This window comes from Camelus ferus, chromosome 18, assembly GCF_009834535.1.
Source record: "Camelus ferus isolate YT-003-E chromosome 18, BCGSAC_Cfer_1.0, whole genome shotgun sequence".
Taxonomy (NCBI): Eukaryota; Metazoa; Chordata; class Mammalia; order Artiodactyla; family Camelidae; genus Camelus; species Camelus ferus.
Genome location: NC_045713.1, coordinates 32,362,947 through 32,386,144, shown reverse-complemented (window position 1 = coordinate 32,386,144; position 23,198 = coordinate 32,362,947). Strand labels below are relative to the sequence as shown.

The window sequence follows — 23,198 nt, the reverse complement described above, 5'->3', positions numbered from 1 at the left end:
GCTTTGAAGAGTTAACCTGTATGACCAGTCAAAAACTGCAGAAGTGACATAACTGCATTCTGAGGCTGTCACAAAAGTCACTGAGGCTTTTGCTTTGGTCTCTCACACTGTTTACTTTAGGAGAAGTCAGCTGCCATGTTATAAGGATGCTCAAGCAGTTGCCTAAACGATGGATGAGAAGCCAACACAGGATGAACGGAGTCCTCCCTTCAGTATCCAGCCCCAACTTGGCAGCCATGAGGGACCTATTTTGAACGTGGATCCTCCAGTCTCAAAGTTTTCAGGTGTCTGTAGTTCTTGCCAACATTTTGAATGCAAAATCATGACAGACCCTGAGCCAAAGCTGCCCAGTGGAGCATTTCTAAGGCCAGAAACTACAAGAAAAATGAGTATTTACTTTTGCTTTAAGCCATTAAGTTTTGGTTAATTTGTTACTGAGCTTAAATATAACTTAAATATATTTTGGAACCTGGAAATAGGATGCTTTCATAACAAAAAATTAATAACATGGGATTCATTTGGGAATTAAGAAGTGAGGAGAAACTGGAAGAACCTTGACGAGAGTGTTGGCGAAAGCATGAAGAGCCTAATATGGTCTGTTAGCAGGAGCCCAGTGTTCATGGAGGTGGCTGCTATTGAAGTGAAGAACTGTTACTGAAAGCTGGAAGAAAGAGGATTCTTCTTATGGAACAATTAAAAAAAAAAAAAAGTCTGTCAAAAGCATAATGAGCTCCGTTTTGGACACAGGAGTTTAGACATTCACCCAAGTAGGGATTTCAAATAAGCAGTTACACAAGCCTGTTACTTAGGTCGAGGGAGCAGATAGGATGGGGACACCTAGGGAGTAACAACACCAGCTGCCATTTGAGGGAAAAAAGAAATAGCATTTTCTTTTCTGTTACACAGGGGGCTTGCCTTTATTCATCAACAATGGAATATGTTGGAAAGAATGTATGCTTTAAATCTGAGTGAAATGGGCTTGAATCCCAATTCTTCTGTTTAAATATTATGTTTCTGAGGCTGTTTTCACCTCATTTTCTTTAAAAATTTAGCCAAAATCTTCATGCTAGTTTCTATAGTGCCTGTGTCTGCTCCAGGTAAGTGAATATTTATATATCATCTCTCCTTGAAGGCACCTATCTTTTCATTAACTTAAAGCTAGTTGGTTGCCTAGAAAATCTCACCTCTCTGATGAGTTTGAGAGAAGTTGTAATTCTGTAGATCATTTAGTTTCATTTTTGCTAGGGCTGAGAGTGACGTTCTTTCCATATTTTTGCATCTTAAGCAGAGGCACTGGTAGTCTACACATCAGAAATTTTAATTGGGAGTTCTCCAAATTAGGACAAAGGCATTGACTGAAGAAGAGTGTGGCATTATTTGCTTCAAGACAGTACTTGAAACAGCAGGAATGCATGAGATTGCTCAGGGGATATTTATAGATTTACTGTGAAATTCTGAAACTCATGTTATGCCCTCAAATATCTTTTTTTTCCCTTTTCACTGTCTTACCCTTCTTACATTTTGATTTTTTTTCCTCATGAGATTGATTATGTGGTATTGTTTTTTCTATACATAGTTGATATTGAGTGCTTGTTCTTCCAAAGTCATAGTGACAGATGAAGTTAATATTTGTGAGTTTTTTCCCCCCACAGGAATTCCGAGTGAAGAACACTACCAAAATAGCTGTAAAAGACTTGACTTTGAATTTGTATGAGGGGCAGATCACCATTCTTTTAGGACATAATGGGGCAGGAAAATCCACTACTCTGTCCATTCTCTCAGGTATGTGTTCAGCACTGTTCAGAGAGTGTCCTCACACAGACACTGTAGACAAAGCTTATGAGGCTTCTGTATATCTCCTTGATGTTTATAGTTTAGTCATTTCAGTGATACACAAAGCTGTTTAGTAATCACTTTTCATTTTAAGTTGTAAATAACTTCCTGTGAGAGATACTAGATATCAGATTTTTACAAAGACATCAAAATAACTATTATAAACATGTTCAAAGAACTGAAGGAAATCACGATTAAAGAAATAATGAAATGTCTGAAAATAATATCTCCTTATACAGAAAATGTCAATACAAGATAGAATTTATTCTAAAAAGAACCAAGTAGGAATTTTGGGGTTGAAAAGTACAATAACCAAAGTGAATAATTTATTGAAGATACACAACGATAGATGTGAATTATAAGAAGAAAGAATCAGTGATTTTGAAGATATTGTAAAATATTGGAAACATGCCCAGTGCTATACAATACATCCTTGTACCTTATTTATTATTTACCTAGTAGTCTGTAGCTCTTAATCCCCTTCCCCTATATTACCCCTCCCCCGACCCCACTACCTACTAATAATCACTAGTTTGTTCTATGAGTCTGTTTCTGTTTTATTATATTTATTTATTTGTTTTATTTTTGGTTCAATATATAAATAAAAGAATACAGCACTTGTCTTTATCAATGTGACACTTCAACAAGCATATTACCTTCCAAGTCTATCCATGTTGTTGGAACTGGCAAAATTTCATTCTTTTCTATGGATGAGTAATATTCCTTTATGACATATATATCACCTTCTTTATCCGTTCATTTGTTGCTGGATACTTAGGATGCTTCCTTATCTTGGCTGTTGTGAGTAATGCTGCAATGAACATTGAGGTACATGTATCTTTTCAAATTAGTGTTTTTGGTTTCTTCAGATTTATACCCAGGAGTGGAATTGCTGGGTCTTATTGTGGTTCTATTTTTAGTTTTTAAAGTCACATTCATACTGTTTTCCATAGTGGACGTACCAATTTACTCTTCTACTAACGGTGTCCTAAGGTTCCCTTTTCTCCACATCCTTGCCAACATTTATTATTTGACCCACGAGAGCCATTCTGGCAGATGTGAAGTGACACCTAACTGTGGTTTTAACTTGCATTTTCCCGACGATAGGTGATGTTGAGCATCTTTTCATATGCCTGTTGGCGACCTGTATGATTTCCTTGGGAAAATGTCTACTCAGGTCTTCTGCCCATTTTTAAATTGGGTTGTTTGGTTGTGTTTTTTTATATTGAGTGGTATGACCTCTTTATATATTTTGGATATTAACCCCTTATCAGACATATTATTTAAAATATTTTCTCCCATTCAGTGGGTTGTCTTTTTATTTTGTTGATGGTTTCCTTTGCTGTTCAAAAACTTTTAACTTTAATTAGGTGACATTTGTTTATTTTTGGTTTAATTTCCCTTGCCTGATGAGACAGATCCAAAAACCGTTGTTAAGGATCCTGTCGAAAAAGTGTACTGACTAGGAGTTTTATGGTTTTTGGCCCTACATTTATGTCTTTAATCCTTACTGATTTTTTTCTGTCTGGATGGTTTGTCCATTGATATCAGTGGAGTGTTAAAGGCTCCTGCTATTATTGTATTATTGTCAATTTCTCCTTTTATGTCTGTTAGTACTTGCTTTATATATTTAGATGCTCCTGTATTGTATGTGTATATGTTAACAAAAGCAGTATCCTCTTCTTGTGTTGATTCCCTTCATTATTATATAATTGCTCTTTTTTGTCTTTTGTCTTATACTTTGTTTAAGTCTATTTTGTCTGATATGAGTTTTACTGCCCCAGACTTTTTTGTTATTTCTATTTGAATGAAATACCTTTTTTGTCCTCTTACTTTGGTCACTATGTGTATTCAGCTCTGAAGTGAGTCTCTTGTAAGCAGTGTATAAATGAGCTTTGTTTTTTATCCAGTCAACCACATCTGCTTTTGATTGGAGCTTTCAGTCCATTGACATTTAAAGCAATTATTGATAGGTGTGTACTTGCTGCTTTCTGTTACTTGTTGTCTGTTGTTTTCGTAGTTCTCCTCTGTTTTGTTTTTTCTTCTTCTTCTTCTTTTTTAAGTTTATTCCTTGTGATTTGATTATTTTCTTTTGTGGTATGTGTGTGTTCCTTTCTCTCTAGTTTTTGTATGTCTATTGTAGGTTTATGATTTGTGGTCACTGAGGAGTTCATATTTGTTCACCTATAACTATATCTTCTTGTTTTAAACTGATAGTCATTTAGTTCAACAATTTTTCTCTGTGAACCTTTGTACTAGCTTATTTAAGTGGTTGATCCATAGCTCTCACCATATATTTGCTTTCACTAGTAGGATTTTCCCCTTCCTATATTTTGTTATTTCTTGTTTTAGCCTTTCTTTTTCACTTGAGGAAGACCCCTTAGCATTTCTTTTAAACTCATTTTAAAACCCTTCCAGTTTTTGCTTGTCTGAGCGGCTCTTTATCTCACTTTCATTTCTGAATGATAACCTTGCTAGGTAGAATGTCTTAGGCCGTAGGTTTTTTCTTTTCAGCACTTTAAATACAAAAACTTTAATTGCAAAGTTTCCGCTGGAAAATAAGCTGATAGCCTTATGGGGGTTCCCTTACATGTACTTTTTGTTTTCCTCTTGCTGCCTTGGTGATTCTCTCTTTATCTTTTGCTATTTTAATTACATGTCTTGGTGTCAGTCTCTTTAAGTTCATCTTGTTTGTGACTCTCTCTACCTTCCGTGCCTAGATATCTGTTTCCTTCTTTAGGTTTGAGGTGTTTTCAGTCATAATTTCATCAGATTCATTTTCTACCCTTTTCTCTGTCTCTTCTCCTTCTGGGTCCCTTGTAAGGTGAATGTTAGTATGCTTGATGTTGTTCCAGAGGTCTTAAACTATTCCCATTTTTTTAAAAGTTGTTTTTCTTTTTGCTATCCTGATGGGGTGATTTCCATTTTCTATCTTCCAGATTTCTTATACATCTTTCTGTATTACCCAGTCTTCCATTAATTCCTTCCAGGGTATTTTTCATTTCAGTTATTGTATTATTCAGCTCTGATTGTTTAATTTTTTTTTCTAGTTCCTTATTAAAATTCTCACTGTGTTTATTTTTTTTTCTAGCTCAGTTAGTATTCTTACTACTATTCTTGTATTTGTTATCAGGAAAATCATTTATCTCTGGTTTATTGAGGACTTTTTGAAGGGTTTTTCCCTGTTCCTTTGTTTGAGATATGTACCCATGTGTTCTCATATTGTTTAGCTTTTTCTATCTGTATGAAATTAGGTCAGTCACCTTCCCAGTCTTCTAGACATATCCTTGTGTGGGAGTGTCCCTATGTAGACTGTGTATTTCATCTTTGGTGGGAGAGCTGGATCTGAAGTGAGTATGGACTGTGCCTCCTGCTGGGGTGTGCTGGCAGCCACCACCTTGGTAGGTTGTAGGGTTAGAGCTGAAAGGCAAAAGCCGCAGCCAGATGCAAGCCGTGGTTTCTCCTATGCTCACTGAGCATCACTGCCCTATTGAGGGTGTAGACAAGAACTGAGGGGCTGTAACAGTATCGCTGATAGAGCTAAGTTTCTCCCAGGTATGACAGAAGTCTCTGCCATGGCTTGGGACTTGGCCAGGGCCTGAAGACTTGCAGCTACACTTCTGTGCTGGTTTCACTTTTTTCCCAGTGTGGGTGCAGCTTGGTTAGAGGCTTGATCAGGGATGGAGAGGTTGGTGCCCCATGAGCGATCCCCGCCCCCTCCCAGGTAGGTACAAGGACGCATGCTCTGGCAATGGCGGTCCCCATCCTGGAGCTAGTTTCATTCCCTCCAGAGTGTGAGCAGCAATGTGTGACTCGGTGATGATTGCCTCTGCTTTGGTCAGAGGCAGTTTTGAGGTCTGAGCTGGCTCCATTTCCTCCAAATGTATGCACTTTCAAGTAGCCTCCGAATTAGTGGGGAACAGTGCCAGAGTAAGATGGCTGGAACAGAAGCCTGGTCTGGGCTGGGGTGCATGCTGAGCAGTCTTGGTAAGACCAAGCCATAGTCCCAGTCAGTTTTCAATCTGCTGCTCTCGCTGGGACTGAGAGTAAGGAATTCTGTGCATGTGCTCTCCAAGAGTTAGGTCTCAGTTTCTTATAGTCGTCTTATAGTTGTCTGGTAAGACTCTCTGGTTTTCAAACCAGCTAAGGGGCTCATCTTCCCAGTGCTGGGGCCCAGGACTGACGTGCTTAATATGTGGCTCAAGCCTCTTGCTCCCCAGAGAGGAACTTCAAGCCTGTGATATCCCCTGTTCTTGTTTGTCCCCTGTCAGGGATATGGGTCCTGACCAGATCTCTTCTCCCTTCATACCAGACGCTGTGTGGATCTTTCTTTAGTCTTGGATTTAGAAGAGCTGTTTGGCTAGTTCCAGGGTTTACTTTGGTGAGAGTTGTGCTTTATGTATGTGTGTGTGTGTGTGTGTGTGTGTGTATAGTTGTAATTTTGCTGTGTTCGTGAGCAGAGGTGAGTCCAACGCCGTGCTGGTCTGTCTTCTTTCTCCCCCTATTATCCTGTTATTTAAGTATTTTAAAACTATTTTAGGTTACAATTTGTTATCTCCCTCAACTAGAATTTAAATTCTACAAAGACAACAGTTTTATTGTCTGGATCTTTAAGATTTACAATGGTCAGCTACAGTATAATTCTTAAATATAGTCAAATGGCTGCTGGCAATGCTGGAATGTTCTGATAATAAACTCTTTAGTGTTTGTATTACCGAAATGATTTCTACTCATTTACACTTGTTGAAAATTAGAGCATACAGTTAATTAAACAACGATAAAAAATAAATTATTTCTAATTTTATTACTTCAAAGATAACAGTTGGTATTTTCTAAATTTTTCTTCTCGGTGAGAAGTTGCAAATTCTAATGAGTAATCCATAAATAGATTTCAAATTTGAGGTGCCAATGAACAAGTTTTAGTCATGCTCCCTCATGAAAGCTAAGCTTCTGTTACGTCTTCTGCTCGATTCTAGGTCTTTGTCTTCCTACCAGCGGAGAGGCCTATGTTAATGGATATGACATCTCAAAGCAGATGGTCCAGATCAGGAAAAGCTTGGGCTTGTGTCCCCAGCAGGATTTATTGTTTAATTACTTGACAGTATCAGAACACCTTTATTTCTATTCCGTGGTGAGCCAAAGATAAGTTTATTTTTCCCACTCTACTCATGTCCTTAAGGTAGATTACTGTCAATATCCTTATTCTTAGAAAGTTTAAAGATTGATTTTTGATAAATTCTCCTTTAAACATAAATACAGGCAAAGGGAAGAAGACCCTGTATAAATGATGTAAGAAAACAGCTGGTGTAGAATGTTTCTAAGGATAAAGTCGGAAGCAACATGTGAATTCTGGCTCCTCTTTCCAGATAAAAGGAATCCCTCGAAAGATGCGTCTTACAGAAACAAACAAGATGCTCTCTACTTTTAACTTACTAAAAAAGCGTAATGCATTTTCAATGTCACTGAGTGGAGGAATGAAGCGAAGACTCTCCATCATTATAGCCCTTATAGGGGACTCAAAGGTAAAAAAAAAAAAAAAAGAAAGAAAAAGAAAAAAAGCACTGATCTCCACTAAAGGTTGCTTAAAAAGTCAGCTGACACAATCTAAAACGAACCTTCCAAATGAAATCCCAGATGGGATTTACACTACCAATCTAGTTGGTATAAAATGGTCACAGATTTGGAATTACTCCACCATTCTTAATTCAGTTTTAGTCTGAACTTCTTATCGTAGCTTAAATTGGACACGTGATTGAAAAAGCAAAATCCTGTGACTGATAAGACCTGAGTGGCACTAGTACATAAAATTTAATGATGGTCATGAAATTGTTCTTTGGGACTTTAGGTGGTGATACTTGATGAACCAACATCTGGCATGGACCCAGCCTCAAGGAGGGCCACCTGGGATCTTCTTCAGCATTACAAGCAGGGTCGTACCATCTTACTGACCACCCACTACATGGATGAAGCTGACTTCCTGGGTGACCGAATAGCCATCATGGTTGAGGGATCCCTGCGGTGCTGCGGCTCTTCAGTCTTCCTAAAAAAAATATATGGTGTCTCTCCCTTTGACCATTCTTTGTATATTGATGTCCTAACATTCTTCTAACATGATTATCATAGATATTGATGTCTTGTTAATATTGTTCTAACATAATTTGAACTTTTTTAAACTATCTACCCGAAACTTCAATGATTCCCTCTGTCCTGTAAGTTGAGGCTTAACTATGAGCCCTTTGAAATAATGATCTTATTTTAGTTCTTCAAAAGTACTTCCCACTACATTTTATTGTATTATCCAAATTTTGTGTTCATTTCTTCCATTTAGCTTCTACTTAAATTGTAATTTGTTTGACTGCAGTTGTGCCTTCAGTGAAATTGATAGAAATGTGGATAGATGAGAGATAGATGGATGATTGATAGGTAGATAGCAGATGGGTGATGAATAGACAAATAGAAAAATTAATGGATTATTGGGAAAATGTAGAGAAGCAGATAATCTCCAGGGCCCTCAAGGACTTGGTAAAAAAAATTTCAGTTCTGATAACTCATGCAAGGCCAAAAGAACTGAGAGAAATATCTCTGAGGGTACATTAGTCCTTCACTGCAATGGTGCTTCAAAAGCGCAGGAGAGGGCTGCAGGGTGGAAATAAATCATTAAAGGTGAAGGAAACAGTGCAGAGATGGAGAGCAAAGAGGATTTGTCAGAGCCAAAAAACTAGAAACTCTACTGTAGCTTAAAGAGGTCTCTATGATCTCATCCATGCACAGATCCCCTGTCTTCTGGAAGGTGCACTAGTGAAGGTACGGAGTACTCTGGAGAGATTTCTTAGGTCTCTGAAGAAAAGAATTTTTATCTGATTTATAATAAATATCTGTTTAATGTATATTAACCTTGTCTTCTCATATTTCAGTGTCAATAGGACAAGAGGCCAGATAATAGAGGCTTTTCATTCTATTTCTGTTCTATTGGTCTCTAAGAAAATTAACGAAATTATAGAAAAAGTGTTATAAAGCTCCTTAGGCTTATAATCAAATAATTTGTGACATGCTCAGTCTTCTTCTAGCTCACTCAAACCATGGAACACCAAGTGCAGTCTCACAAGAATATAGGAAGTACCAATTGTCTTATTTGTTCTTCTAAATGGATTTTCTCAGGTGTGGGATACCATATAATCATGGTGAAGGAACCTCACTGTGATATCGAAGAAATCTCCAAATTGATTTATTATCATATACCAACAGCCACGTTGGAGAAGAATGTTAGAAATGAATTATCTTTTATTCTACCTAAAGAGTATACACACAGGTATGGATTCAGAGAGTGCTAAATGATTGATGTTTAGATAAGCAGGAATTATCATTGCTTTTCTGAGTTTCTTCAAGCTTTGCAAGCAAATTAACAAGACAAATCCAATCACTTGCATTTTAGAGAGGAATGCCACCTAGTGCCTATGGCTGCCTGTTTTTAATTGGTGGTAACTGATGATATGTTGTTGATAGAGTAAAACTTGCATGGTGAGTGGAGTAAATAGAAATATTAAGACAATGAGAGAGAAAAAAAATGTCTTTAGTGGTGGCTTTTGAAGCAAGAGGGGCAAGAATCCAGAGGAAATAGGCAGCTTGATAGCCAAGTTATTCATCAAAGGGAGTCACAAAAATTATAACTCCACCTGAAATAAGCATCCTAAAAAAGGGATAAGGAAACCAAGATTACTCATCAGTGACTTTTAAAGTATGATATTTTAATCTTCTTGTATATGTAATATGTACACATGTTACTATGTTATTAAATATGCATATGTCCAAAATATGTAATATATAATACTTCTTATAATAATATGTAATACTTGCTTTGATATTCCCTAGAGTAGAGTCAGTTGTCGTAATCAAGAAGAATATGAAGGGCTTTAACTTCTCCTTTTTTAGTAAAAAGAAGAATGTATCAAAAAGGAGGGGGCGGAAAAAAGAAGCTGCATTATTTGAACTTTGTTTATTTCGTGAATCCTGAAGTTCTTGGGAATCAGCAGCATGGAACAGTGTGATCAGTTGGCAGAATAGGACCAGGACACTACATAAGCTGGAATGAAAGAATAAAATAGCATGGAGGATTTAGAAGTTAAAATTCTAATATGCATTGTCAGAGATGAATGGTAGTTGACTCATTCAGAAAAGGTGGGAATCAGGTGGTGGCTTTGCCCCCATTGTGACAGTCAGGATCCATGTGAAACTGAAGAATCTATCTGAAGGAGACATAAAGATAAAAACACTTGCTGAAACTTATCACACTACCTGCTCATCCTCATTCACATGGACACAAATAACATTCTCAAAAGAATGTCTTTAAAACAGGAAATAAAAGTATTCAGAAGCAGATGTTTTATCATGTTTTATCATATCTTCTTCATGTTTACATTTATAATAATTTAATAGTTTATTATTTTCTTATATTTAGAAATAGATAATGTTTTTCATATCTATTTACTGGTCATTTGGACTTGGAAGACAGAATATGTTAGAAGATCCAAGAAGTGAACTAATCGTAGATTGCTAGGTTCAGAATAATAGAGTCACTACAAAATAAAATGAAAATCAAGAAATTAGGGCAGAACGTGTTTTCTGTAATGGACAGTTTTAAACTAAGTAGTAGGAAGAATAAATTATAAGAAAAAGAAATACCTGTGGATCCAGTTATTTCAGTGTATAATATGAAAAGAATGTAATGATGGTTAAATTCTTAGTGATTCCCATTCCAGCTAAAATTTTGATAGTTAATAGTAATTGAGTGCTTACTTTTTGCCAGACATTGTTCTAAGCTGTACTTATTTACCTGAATAAATAATAAAGAAGAAAAAAAGAAATTTTAATTGCATATACCTCTATTCTTATTCATTGAATGTATCTCACAAGAAAAGTAATTCTGAAATTTTAAATCAGTATTGTAACGTGTAAAACAATGCTGAGACTTGTTAGAATGAAACTTAGGTTTAGAATATGGCAGTGGAATAATGTGCAATATTCCAAAGTAATGGACATGTAAAAGAAGTACCAGAATAGTGTGCTTATCAGGGAATATTCATATGCTTAAAGCTAATTAGAGGATGTAAGTATGCACGAAAACCACTGGACAGCAACAGAAGTTGAAAGAAACAAATTAAATGATTAACAAATCATTTTGTGAAACTCCTGCAAGTAAAAAGGAGAAAATGTGTTAATATGTTCCTGATACCAGGTTTAAGCAAAATAACATAGTAAAGGGTAATTCAATTACAGATTTGTACCACATGTTTTATTTACCTCAAAGTAGGTCTCCTGAAACACCCCTGACTTTTCTTGGCAACAATTACACCTTCTCCTCTTCTTCTTCTCCTTCTTCTTTTCTTCTTATTCTTATCTTATTCTAGGTTTGGAGTTCTGTTTACTGATTTGGAAAATAGACAGAAAGAGCTGGGCATAGCTAGCTTCGATGCCTCTATCACTAGCATGGAAGAAGTCTTCCTTCGGTGAGCAGCAAGGCACAGATAAAATAAAAACCTGTGGGAAAAGTACCACATCTTAGTCACCTTTGTAAATCCACCACACTTTCAGATTTATGTTAGAAAATTAAGAGGAATGAGGGGATGGAACTGACAGGTGTTTTTTTTTAAACAATAAGAACAGTGAAAAAATATTATAATTATCGGTTTTTAAAAGAAAGACTATTTAACTTGCCCAAACTGAATTAGTTGCTAATGTTTAAACTGAATGAGTTCAACTTAATGAAACACTCATTACATTGCCCTCATTTTCCTAACTTTACTATGGTCTAGCAGCAGTCTTGTGACTGGTGTTTGGGAAGCACTGCTCTACGATAGTTACCAGGATGCCTCCATGTAATACTCCTACCAGTCAGTAAGCAAACCAAGGAGTCTTCTGAGTTGGGTGTTGTGAGTCACATTCTCCAAACAAGATACGTTGAGACAGAGTTGAAATGAAATGCTTTGCTTTTTTTTTTTTTTTTTTTTTTTTGGATGTAGGGTCAGTAATATGGAAGATTCAGAGACAGATATTCAAGCTACCCAACCTCATCCTCCCTCCCCAATGAATCAAGTCTCAGTCAAGAACCAGAATAGGAATATGTCCAGAAATGAGAGAGCAGATTCCTCCACGATGAATGAAAGCCCTGCTGTTACGTTTAACACTGGAGTAAGCACCTTTGCTAAGACACCTAATGTATCTGTGTTTGGGGTGCAAGAGGCACATTTTGTTTTGACACTTGAACGACAGGAGTGTGGAGTTTTCAGCCACTGTGGACCCAACCAGACTCAAGCAGTCTGTACCACAACCTCATTAACTTCCTAATGCAGAAGTGATATGTTCTAGATAAAGATCTCAGCTGTCATTCTCACCATTGCTATTCCTCACTTTCATTCTGTTTTAATTTTTTTCGCATTTATAACCCAGAAACTTGTTAGTTCATTGAATCTGGAGTGAGCATCTGTTTTAATAACTAAGCATGCACAATATTTTAAGTTTTTGTGATGGGAACTGACACTGCATGAAAAATCATTCCTAATCAGTATGATCCTAAGCATAGGAAGTCTCCCCGAGAAGCCTATCATTTATTTCATTCTCTTAATTGTCTATTCCTCCTATAAAGCATCCTGGTTTTCTTGGCAGTCGGGAGCCTAAGGAAAATCATCTTGTTGAGATTTTAAGTATTTATATCAAAAGTCAGATCTTAAACATTTTATTTAATACCTTATAGCAAAGGTCAGCAAATGATATATAAAAGGATAATAAATATGTAAGGCTTCGTGGGCCATATGGTTGCATAATCACTCAACCCTGTCATTGTAGCACAAAAGAAACCATAGACAATACAGAAATGCATGGGTATAGCTGTGTTCTAATAAAACTTTGTTTACAAAAACAGTCCAGTTTGTTGACCTCTGCCTTATACAAGCAAAAGACTGATCATACTATCATGTGTTACGCTTAGATTCTATTCCAAGTATTATCTGTATAAACTTTATGTAGCTTGTACCATAAAATTCCAAAGTGTTCATCTTAATGAATTTCAACATGAATGACTTTTTTAGGTCTATGAATATTGTAATGTTATGTTTCTCTCTTCTTTCTTTAGTATCCCCTCTACCACCAGCAGTTCCGTGCCATGTTCATGAAGAGAGCGATGTTCAGTTGGCGCAACTGGAATCTAATTTTGCTACAGATACTGGCACTTCTAGGTTCCCTTATCTTTCTTCTCTCAGAGGTTGATATTTTTTCACAGTAATAATGACGAGAAGGCCAGACAAATGGACTTGGGTCAATATGGTCAAACTATTGTGCCTATATCTATTTCTGGGAATTCCAATTTGACTCTGATTTTCCTGCAGCATCTTAAGAGTATGCTAGAGTCTGAAAAACAAACACTCAGGGAAGTACAAGGTAAGGCTCATTGATAAAAAGAGACTGCTCTTAGATGAAGATCTCATTGTGTGACTTGCAAAGAAAGATCTTAACTGTATATTTGGCCACCTGTTAATCAACAATTTCATAGATTAAGCTATATTAGAGTCCAGAAATGCCCTCCTTAAGGCATAGTAAGTCCCAAAAGGTTAATTATTAATAGAAGCACTTTGGCTATGAGTTGTCTACAAGGCATTTGTTGTTCCTTCAAGTAAAAAAAAAAAAAAAAAGTGCCAAAACACATGTTACTGTGAAGTTAAGCATGAGTTGTTTTTTGAAGTCTGGCCAGAATGCAATGTATCACATGAATCCAGACCTTACAGCATGGAATGGTGGTCCCAAGTCCCGAAAGCTATTCCTCAGTCTCCTAAACCTATCATATCAAAAACAGGGATACTGGAGACTTAATGGGCTAGCTCCTCAGAATATATTTATTTTTAAGATAGTAGTAGTAATGATTTACACTTACCAAGCACTTGTTTTGGCAAAACCCCTGATAAAACACTTTACCTGCCTGATTATCAGAGTAATCACCCTTATTTAGTAGATATTTTTATTACCATCAATTAGATGAGGAGCACAGAAATTTAAGAAAGTCTGGTAGTTTGCCCCAAATCAGACATCCAGTTCTGCCTGACATGTACACACTTAACCACTCACTGCACTGCATTACCACTCTGAACATAAAGTGTCTTCTCTTTCATGTAATAATTTCCTCCCAGATACTTTTTTTAACTGCCACCTGATGGATCCTGTTCCTTTGGGTTAGCAAGCAGCCTGTAGGATTGCAAAGCCTGTGTGGTATTTTTTTCTCTCCTTGAGGCTTTACTGTGAAGCATGATAATACATTGAGAAATGCTGATTTTTCTTTATAAACATAATCCTGATTCTACAACTTACAATAATAGATTAGCTGACTACAATTAATTGTCTCTATTCCTCCTCCCCTACAAGAATAATAGATGAGCATTTTTAAACCATGGCCACACAGTAAAGAGAGAGGATAAAGGAAGTGTCCTGACTCATGAAATTGTTATTTTTAAATTACAGTATACTCCTTTCGTGTTTTGAAGATGTGGTTCACTTCATCTAAGTTGTCATATTTATATGTATAAAGTTATTCATAGTGTCCATTTGCTATCCTTGTAATGACTGCAGGATCTGTAGTGATTTTCCTTGATCATTCCAAAATATTGATAATTCATGTCTTCTTTCTTGTTTCCCACCCTCTTTCTCACTGTCCATTTAGCTGGGTTATTTTCTAATCAATCTGTCTTCCAGTTCACATTCTACTCTTCATTTGTGTCCAATCTGTTATGTGTTATATATTGGTTTCTTAATTATAACCAACTTTTTCAATTCTAATATCAACTTTTGATTCTTTATATGGAATCCAGTTCTCTGGTAAGTTCTCTTTCTCTCATACCTACTTTACTTATGCATCTGTTTCTACTATCTGTGCTTTTCTTGCTTCTGTCTTTGGTATACCTAGCAATTTTTAAGTTGAATGTTAGAGATTGTGTATAAAAATTATAAAGATTCTGCATAAGGTTATCTTCTCCAGAAGAGTTTTTATTTAACTTCTGGCAGGTGGTAAGATTAAGAAAATATCGAAATCCACTCAAGGATTTAAGTGATTTGAGGTTGGGTTGACATTTTTGTAAGAACTGGTCTGAATCTTACTCACTCTTATTCCTAGGGTATATCCTTTCATGAAACTTACTACAAGCCTGAGAAATTACCAAGTCACCTCCACCATTTACAAATCTAAAAACCCTCAAAAGAAAAAGAGGTATAGATTGTTTAGCTGGCTCCAGTATATTTTCATTCTTTCCAGGGTCTTAGTCCCCAAATGTTGATTACTTTCCTAGATATCTAATACCTTCAAGTAGGTGATTTCTTATTTTTTTTAATCCAGCTTTTCTATTTTCTCAGAGGAAGGTTTTGTCTGCTGTAAGATAAGAAATAAAATAAAATAAAATCTGTAAGATTAAGTACTTATAGATCAGTTCATGATAGATAAATAAGTTGAGAGAATATATACCATGTTGTCTATGTTTTATCAGTGAAGTAGGAGTTTAGGTTATAGGCTATGAAATGAGAGAGCTTGGGAATTTAATGATGGAATAGAATGCTTAGGGAGAATGGCAAATGTTTAAATAATGATTATGAGAATATTGAAAAGGATAAGAACCAAGTAAAGTTATTTGTACTTCTTCAATATATATTGTAGATGATCTGTATTGTGGATAAATCGATCAATATTGCTTCCTCATCCTAGGTGACCTACTGAAATACTTGATGGAAAATGAAGATTGTATTCACTTATGCATTGTTGCATTTTCCATTGAGGTGAAGGCAAATCAAATAATATTTACTGCTCTGTTCAACAATCAAGCATATCATTCACCATCTCTGACCCTGGCAATGTTAGACAACGTTCTTTTCAAGTCAGTTTCTGGCTCTAATGCTTCCTTAACAATCTCCAATAAACCTCAGCCACGCCCTACTGAAAATGAACCCAGTGGAAAGTATGTTATTCTTTAATTAAATTTGAACTTAACACTTTACATGCATTTTCTCACCATATATGATTATGCTTATATGATTAAATAAAAGCTATTTATAGAAACTTGTATTTTCTGCTATGTTGATTGTCTGATATATCTACCTTTTTTCCTTCTTCTGTAGGATAACAAGTGGAGATTCAGTGGCCTTACATGTACATCTTGGCATGGCTCTTTTGATCAGTAGTTTTTGTCTCCAGACAGTGAGTGAGAGGGTCTCCAAGGCAAAGCACATCCAGTTTGTGAGTGGGGTCTCTGTCCTTGTGTACTGGGTTTCTGCTCTGCTGTGGGATTTCATCATCTTCTTCGTTACCTGCTGCCTAATACTAGTGAGTATTAGATAAAGTTTCTTGAGGACTTATTTTCTTTCTGTACCCCATGGAAAATTCCTATTATCTAATTATATTATAAACCTAACTGCTGATAAACTATCTTTTCTCATTATCTTAAAAAACACAGTGCCGAAGTCTCATTGTAGACACTTTCTCATATTCCTTCATTAGGCAAAAATAACTTCTTTGCAAAAGCACAAAGACCTCTCGTGGACTAGTTCCCCATTTGTTTCCTCATCATTTTATGGTGACCCCAAAAACCTCTCTGAAAGTGGGAATGTTCCTACCTGTAATAAGAGGTACTTATACTCTTATTACATACCTACATGGAAGTATACATACTACCTTGTCTTGTCCAGTTTTGTTCTCTACCAGACCTTCTAGTTATACTATTGTCAGCGTTTTCTTTGAGTCTCTCTCAATTTATTTTAAAAATTTTATTGAACATCTGCTATTACCCAGACATTATCCTGGGATTCAGTGTGTGGTTTGTTTATAACTAAATCTAAATCTTATCTCCCAGTCCTCCTCCTGTTAAAGTTCCTAACCAAAGCTTCAAGGAAGATCTCCATGTAACTGGGTAGGATGGGGGCGGGGGGGAAGGCATCGGACAGGAATGGTGCCCCTGTTGGTGGGAACGTAAATTAGTGCATTCACTATGGAAAACAGTATGAAGGCTCCTCAAAAAAAAAATAATAATAATAACAATAGAACTACCACTTGTCAGATCTGTCTCTCTCTCTCTCTCTTTACCTATCTATCTGTTCCACATCTTCTTTATGCAGTCATCTGTTGCTGAACACTTAGGTTCCTTCCATATGTTGGCTATTGTAAATTATGCTGCTATAACCTTTGGGGGGTACATATCTCTTCAAATTATTGTTTTTGTTTTCTTCAGGTATATACCCAGGAGTGGAATTGCTGGACTAAATGATAATTCTATTTTTAACTTTTTGTATAGGTATAGTTCATTTGCAATAATATATATTATGGCATATATATCTATATCTATATCTATATATATAGATATATATATATTTAAAATATGTGTAATGGAATATTAGTCATACAAATAATGAAATTTTGCCATTTGCTACAATATGGATGAACCTGGAGAGCATTATGCTTAATGAATTAAGTCAAATGCTATATTTTATCCCTTATATGTGGAATCTAAAAAGTAAAACAAACAAATGAATGTAACAAAACAGAAACAGACTTAAAGATATAGAGAACAAAGTAGTATTTACCAGTTGGGGGAAGGATGGGGAAGGGGCAAGATAGAGATTGGGGATTAAGAGGTACAAACTACTATGTATAAACTAAATAAGATTCAGGGATATATTGTAGAGCACAGGGAATACAGCCAACATTTTATAACACCTTTAAATGAAATATAGTTTATAAAAATATTAAATTACTATTTTGTACACCTGAAACTAATAACTGTAAATCAACTATAATTAATAAAAAAGAATTAACGAGGGCTATATTCAACAACGTGGGAGGATCTCACAAATATAATGCTGAGTGAAAGAAGCCAGATACAAAAGGTTATATATTGTATAATTACATTCATAAAAAGTTCATAGTGCAGATAATACTGTACTTTATTATTTAGAGATGCATGCCAATGTGATAATACTGTAAAAAAATATAATGACAAGAAGTGTTTATGATAAAAGTTAGAAAAGTGGTTACTTTTACAGTATCTGGAGGAGTTCATGATATAAGTTTCTTTGATATAAGTACTGGTGTTGTGGTAGTTACTCATGGATTGTTTTGTGATCATTCATTTATATTCATGCAGTCTTCTAGGTATGTGTTACAGTTCACATTAAAGGTTAAACTTCTTACTTGAAAACCTTTTTTGCATATTCATTTATAGATTAATTTGGGTAAAATCTATATATTCATAATGCATGGCATTCTTGTTCAAAAACAGAGTGTTCTGCTTATTTTCCAACTAGGAATTCAACTTTTCTTTGAAATAGATTATGATTTGTGATACTGAAGGATTATAAGCCTTCAAACACAGAGATTTTTAGACTATTCCAACTTTTACTTGACTACCTCCTTGTTTTATTCTTTAGGTTTACAGTATACTCATTCAAAAACAAAACAACCTTAGCCATAGACTGAATTACAATCTACTAATCCTCTCCATTGCTATTGCTACCACCACCAAGAACACCAGTTATTAACCGTAATACGACCCCTCTTAGCTTACCTTACTATTTACTTCTTGGTTGTCCTGCTAATTGCACAAAGGGACAACCCTAATATTTGTAGAGAAACTGCAGTTACTAACTAATGAGACATAGATATCCAGATATTTATTTCCTTTAACAACTATAGTTTCCTCTCCACCACCACCGTCTGTTCAATTTAGGTCCCTCTAATTTTGTGCTTCACTGTGTGGTTTTCAATTTCTATTAGAAAAATTTAAGAAAGAAGTCCCAGAGTTGCTTAGGTGAATGTAATGGAGCTGGAGGAGTAGAACGTAACCAGCAGACCCAGTTTGAAGGCAGATAGCAGTGATAGGTAAGGTATGTAGTCAGAGGGAACATCTCTATAGAAATAGTCTCTCTTTGGAGAAATAATCTACTTTCTGGGAAAACTGAGAGTTAGGATTATTGAGGGAAAGTATAATGACTTCGTTTATGGATTTTTTAAAAACTGTCCCAAGTTAAAAAGGGAGGAATTACAGTGGTTCTCCCCACTCGACTGTCCTCTAATGAAGAAGATGTGGAAGTATTTTACTTCATCCTAATAGGCTAAGCCTTTTTTTAAGAGGCAAATTGATTTTAATTAATGAACATATCTGTACTAAATAAAGATAGGACTCCTTCTGTAAATGTTCTAGGTTGAATTATTTTTGCACTTACCCTTCACCTCGACTTTATCTCTGTACCCTGTGTTTCAGGGAGTGTTCAAGTACTGCCAGTTGGATATATATGTCACTGATTACCATTTTCTGGACACTATGCTGATCTTCACGCTGTATGGCTGGTCTGCCATTCCCCTTGTGTACCTGCTGAGCTACCTGTTTACTAGAAGTACTTCTGCCTACATCAAACTTGTGCTATTCCACTACCTCTCAGGCATTTTCACTTTCCTCATAGATGCCACATTTCAGTTCGGTAAGGGTAAGGACTTCACAAAATTTCTCTTTCCCTGGAAGGCAGCAGTAAGTAAATAAGCAGGGCATGGACTACAGATATTAGTATAAAATTAAATTCTAGATTTTGAGAATATCCTAAGCTTGATGTAAGTCAATAAAATTATTTTGAGTGCCTGTGATGTTCTAGGCATTGTGTTAGAGCTGGGAATCCTCATTTTGAGGTGATGGGACTCAACGTGACCTACAGGTTCTTTGACAAGATTCCTCCTCTGTAACCCCACATCTTGTAGCTCCAACATATAACTTGAAGAATCTGTTTTGCACTGGATTTTGAAAATATAGGAGCATTTTTCCCTGAGATTCATTGACTCCTTTGTCAGAGAGAAAGAGAGAGAGAGAACATAAAAAGCAACTTTCTTCTGAGAAGGGCAGACCTCAGAAAGTTAGAATAAATTATATCTCAAATATATTAGATCATGATTGTGTTTAAGAGTGTTATCCCTTGATACTGTGGCATTTTGTAGTGTGGGGAAAAGAAGGGAGAGTAGAGGAGAATCTTGAGTTCTTAGGAGAAGCCAGCAGTCTTGTTGAGAGAAGGTTTTATGGTGTGGTGCTGAATAACAGCCGCATTAATCAATGTTTGATTAATGAATTAATGAATCCTGAGCACCCTAACAAGATTTTCCAGAAAGAAGAAAGACTCTGTATGTACCCGACATAATTATAACTAAGCCAGTTTTCCTTCCTTCTGGGCCAGTTTCTGCAGTATTCTTAAATTTGTATCTCCACACTTTTCTTGTTTGATTTTGAGAATTGGGGAGATAGTAACTAAACTGACCATTATTATAAACAGAGTTCTTAAAAGAGAGACTACTCTTAAGAGAGAGCTTTGTTGAATCACTCTACAGGATGAACCCGAACCGGCTTACACGCTTCACCACTCCAGGCCTCCCTGTGACTGCAGAGCCCCATAAGCACTGGCTTCCTGCCGCCTTCCTTTAGCCCTTCACCTGTCGTACACAAACTGCCTGCAAACTCCTTCAGGAATGAGCATCTCACATCAGCAAGGCACGCATAGCAGACAAAAAAACTTAGAAGAGATAAGCCTTAGCACTCATTCTCACAAAGGAATTCCCAAATTACAGGAAGCAAATATCTGTATATTTTTGCACACCTTTCCAAAGAGAAATATTCTGTTACATGGAGAAGACTCACCTGAAAGCATTTGAGTTTGTGAGCCCTCTAGGTTAGGACCTAGAATGAAATTATTTAAGGGACTATAGAGAAGAGGAATAGTTATGTGAGGATAACAAAAAGAAGAAATTACTGTTTTATAAAATTTAAGAGACATTTTTGGGGAGAAATGTATCGCAAAGGGTCGTGAAGGGTACAAACAACAGTAACAAAAAATACCTAGTAGATTTTCAACTAGAAGGTCAGAGGAAGCTTCCACTTTTCAGCAGCAGAACAAACTCTGTGAATGATACTCAGCCAAAAATAATGAACTGAGAAGAAAGTATAGAATTGGTAGAGTTCAAGAATAAAGTGAAAGCAAGTGTTTACCTTGAAGGTAAACAGCATTAAAGTTAGTTTTGACCTGAGGTTTTTGACAGGATCTGATGACCTTAATTTTCTATTTCCATAAGTTGTAAGAAACAGAGATTAGAATGAAAAGTATAGAAATACAACAATGGCTTAGTTAGATTCCTGTCTAAAATTGGAAGTTCAAATGGCTAGGTGCTCATTACAAGGGCGAACAAAATTTAACCAATGCCACAATCGGGCATGGAAAGGAAATCTGCAGAGTTTGGATTTGGCACTAGACTAAGGCACAGTGGTTTCCTTTGGAACTTGTAACTACTTGCAAGTACTCATGTAAGCTTGGATCCTGAAATTATAGTGCCCGTGTAAGCCAAAAAACATAATCTGATCATTTATTGTAAATAACCTCAGTTGGCTGTGTCTCCAGGTGAGTGGCAAAGGTATACACAATTCCAAGACTTCAAAGTAGTCCCACAGCTAAGTTTTCCGGATAACCCGAGATCAAGTTAAAAGAACAAAGAAACAGATCTTAAGAGCTCATGGTAGCAAAAAACCGCAAACTGTAGACTCAGAATCAGACCTGCAAATTTTAAGCTTTGAGAGGTTTTAGAACAGAATCTAACATAGGTATGTTTAAGATATTTAAATAGTAACAGAATCCCAAGTATTTGCGCAAAAATATAGAATCTATATCATAGAAATATATAATAAATAATAGAGCATATATATGCATGTACTGCGTATGTACAGTATACATATATAATATGCCTCCACTGTGTGCCAGAACTCCTTGCCTGTTTATCTTAGAGATACACCCGAGGAGCAAAACGGTCCCCTCTGCCTGGGGTATAAACAAATCTCAGTCCTACCTATGAAGTTGCAAAGCCCCTGGGTACGGAGTCATGTTTCAACCTCACCTCCACCTGGGAGCCGCGCACCAGCAAATATGGTGGCTATAGCTGAGCCCTGCCTCTCTTCTCCAGAGAATGCACCAGTGATGGTGCCACGGGCCTGCAGACAGAGACTATGGCCCAGCTGCGTTGTCCCCTCCCTCCAACTCGCACCAGCAGTGTTGCTTTTTTTTTTTTTTAATGGGTGACAGAGTCTATTCTGTCCTGTATACACTCCCAGCCATGGTGCATAACACACTCCAGCCCCCTGAGGCTGCCTCTGCACAGTCAGTCCCGTCCCTCTGCCTGGCCCGGGCAGCCAGCTCTGGCCCACCCCTTGTGTCTAGGGCTAGGGATCGCAGGGACCCTTGAAGCTAAAGAGAGATTTTATAGCTTTAACTATTAACAGTGAAAAGGCTAAAACCTAACTAACAAACCATCCAACTTAAAATAGTTAGAAAAATAATATCATAATAAACACAAAAAGTATAAGTAAAGAACAAATAAGAGCAAAACTTAACCAAATGGAAAGTAAATATACAACAGAGTATACCCTCAGAGCCCCTAATCAACTAGTTGGGGGGATAAAATTGGCAAAATGGTGAGATGATGAAGATAAAATAAATAAATGTTAGGTATACAAATGTTTTATATGTCTAGTTGTTACATACACATGTGTATATATATATGTACATGTATTATATGTAATGTTACACCAATGAAAAATAAGAGGATATGATCAAGTTAGGATAACAAATGGAAAAACTTCAAGTAAAATTTTCCATTTCTAGAAAAAGTGCAATTACTAAATCTGATTTAAGAGGTCTTAGAAAATTTGAATTGTATTACAAGCATTGAAGTAATTAATAATTAAATTATTTTCACAAAGAAAACAAAGCATAGATAACACTGTTGGTGAGTTCTATATATTCTTCCAGGTAGCACAGAAAAGAACATGCTAGTACTTTCAACCCCTTCTATGAGATTAGCAAAAGCCTAATGCCATAATCTGACAAGATTATCATAAACTAATTTAATTCATAAACATGAGTTCGAAAATTCTAAACAAAAGATTGGTAAACTGAATCTAAGAAGGTTGCTTTCATATTAGAAAATCTATAAATATAATTCCTATCTTAATGAACTAGTGGGGGAAACAATCATCTCAGTAGCAAAAAAATCAATGATATATAATAAAATTTCTTAGTAACTAAGACTAGGGGAAATGTAACTGACTTTATAAAGGGCAAATGCATATGCAAAACTCAATCGCAAATACAACATTCAATAGTGGCTTAGTAAAGAGTTCCCTTTAAAAATGAGGAACTAGATGAGTGTGACTGTTATTGTCAATTCCATTATGTAGAAAAATAAATAAAATATAAGCAGACTAGAAAGAAACTACCATTATTCATAAATGCTATAAAATCTGGGGCACTATTACCAGCGTATGAATAAC

At 36.1% G+C, this 23,198-nt stretch overlaps 1 protein-coding gene across 1 annotated transcript in view; it reads left to right on the top strand.

Moving 5' to 3' along the window:
• The window catches only part of LOC102510113 (ATP-binding cassette sub-family A member 3), a 79,178-nt gene that overhangs the window by 24,982 nt on the left and 30,998 nt on the right, over positions 1-23,198 (top strand). The window contains 12 exon segments of the mRNA XM_032460902.1: positions 1,653-1,782; positions 6,810-6,964; positions 7,200-7,355; positions 7,679-7,889; positions 8,992-9,142; positions 11,238-11,336; positions 11,850-12,018; positions 12,959-13,087; positions 13,119-13,263; positions 15,566-15,815; positions 15,976-16,184; positions 19,114-19,326. Of these exon segments, the coding sequence (XP_032316793.1) occupies positions 1,653-1,782; positions 6,810-6,964; positions 7,200-7,355; positions 7,679-7,889; positions 8,992-9,142; positions 11,238-11,336; positions 11,850-12,018; positions 12,959-13,087; positions 13,119-13,263; positions 15,566-15,815; positions 15,976-16,184; positions 19,114-19,326 (2,017 nt within the window).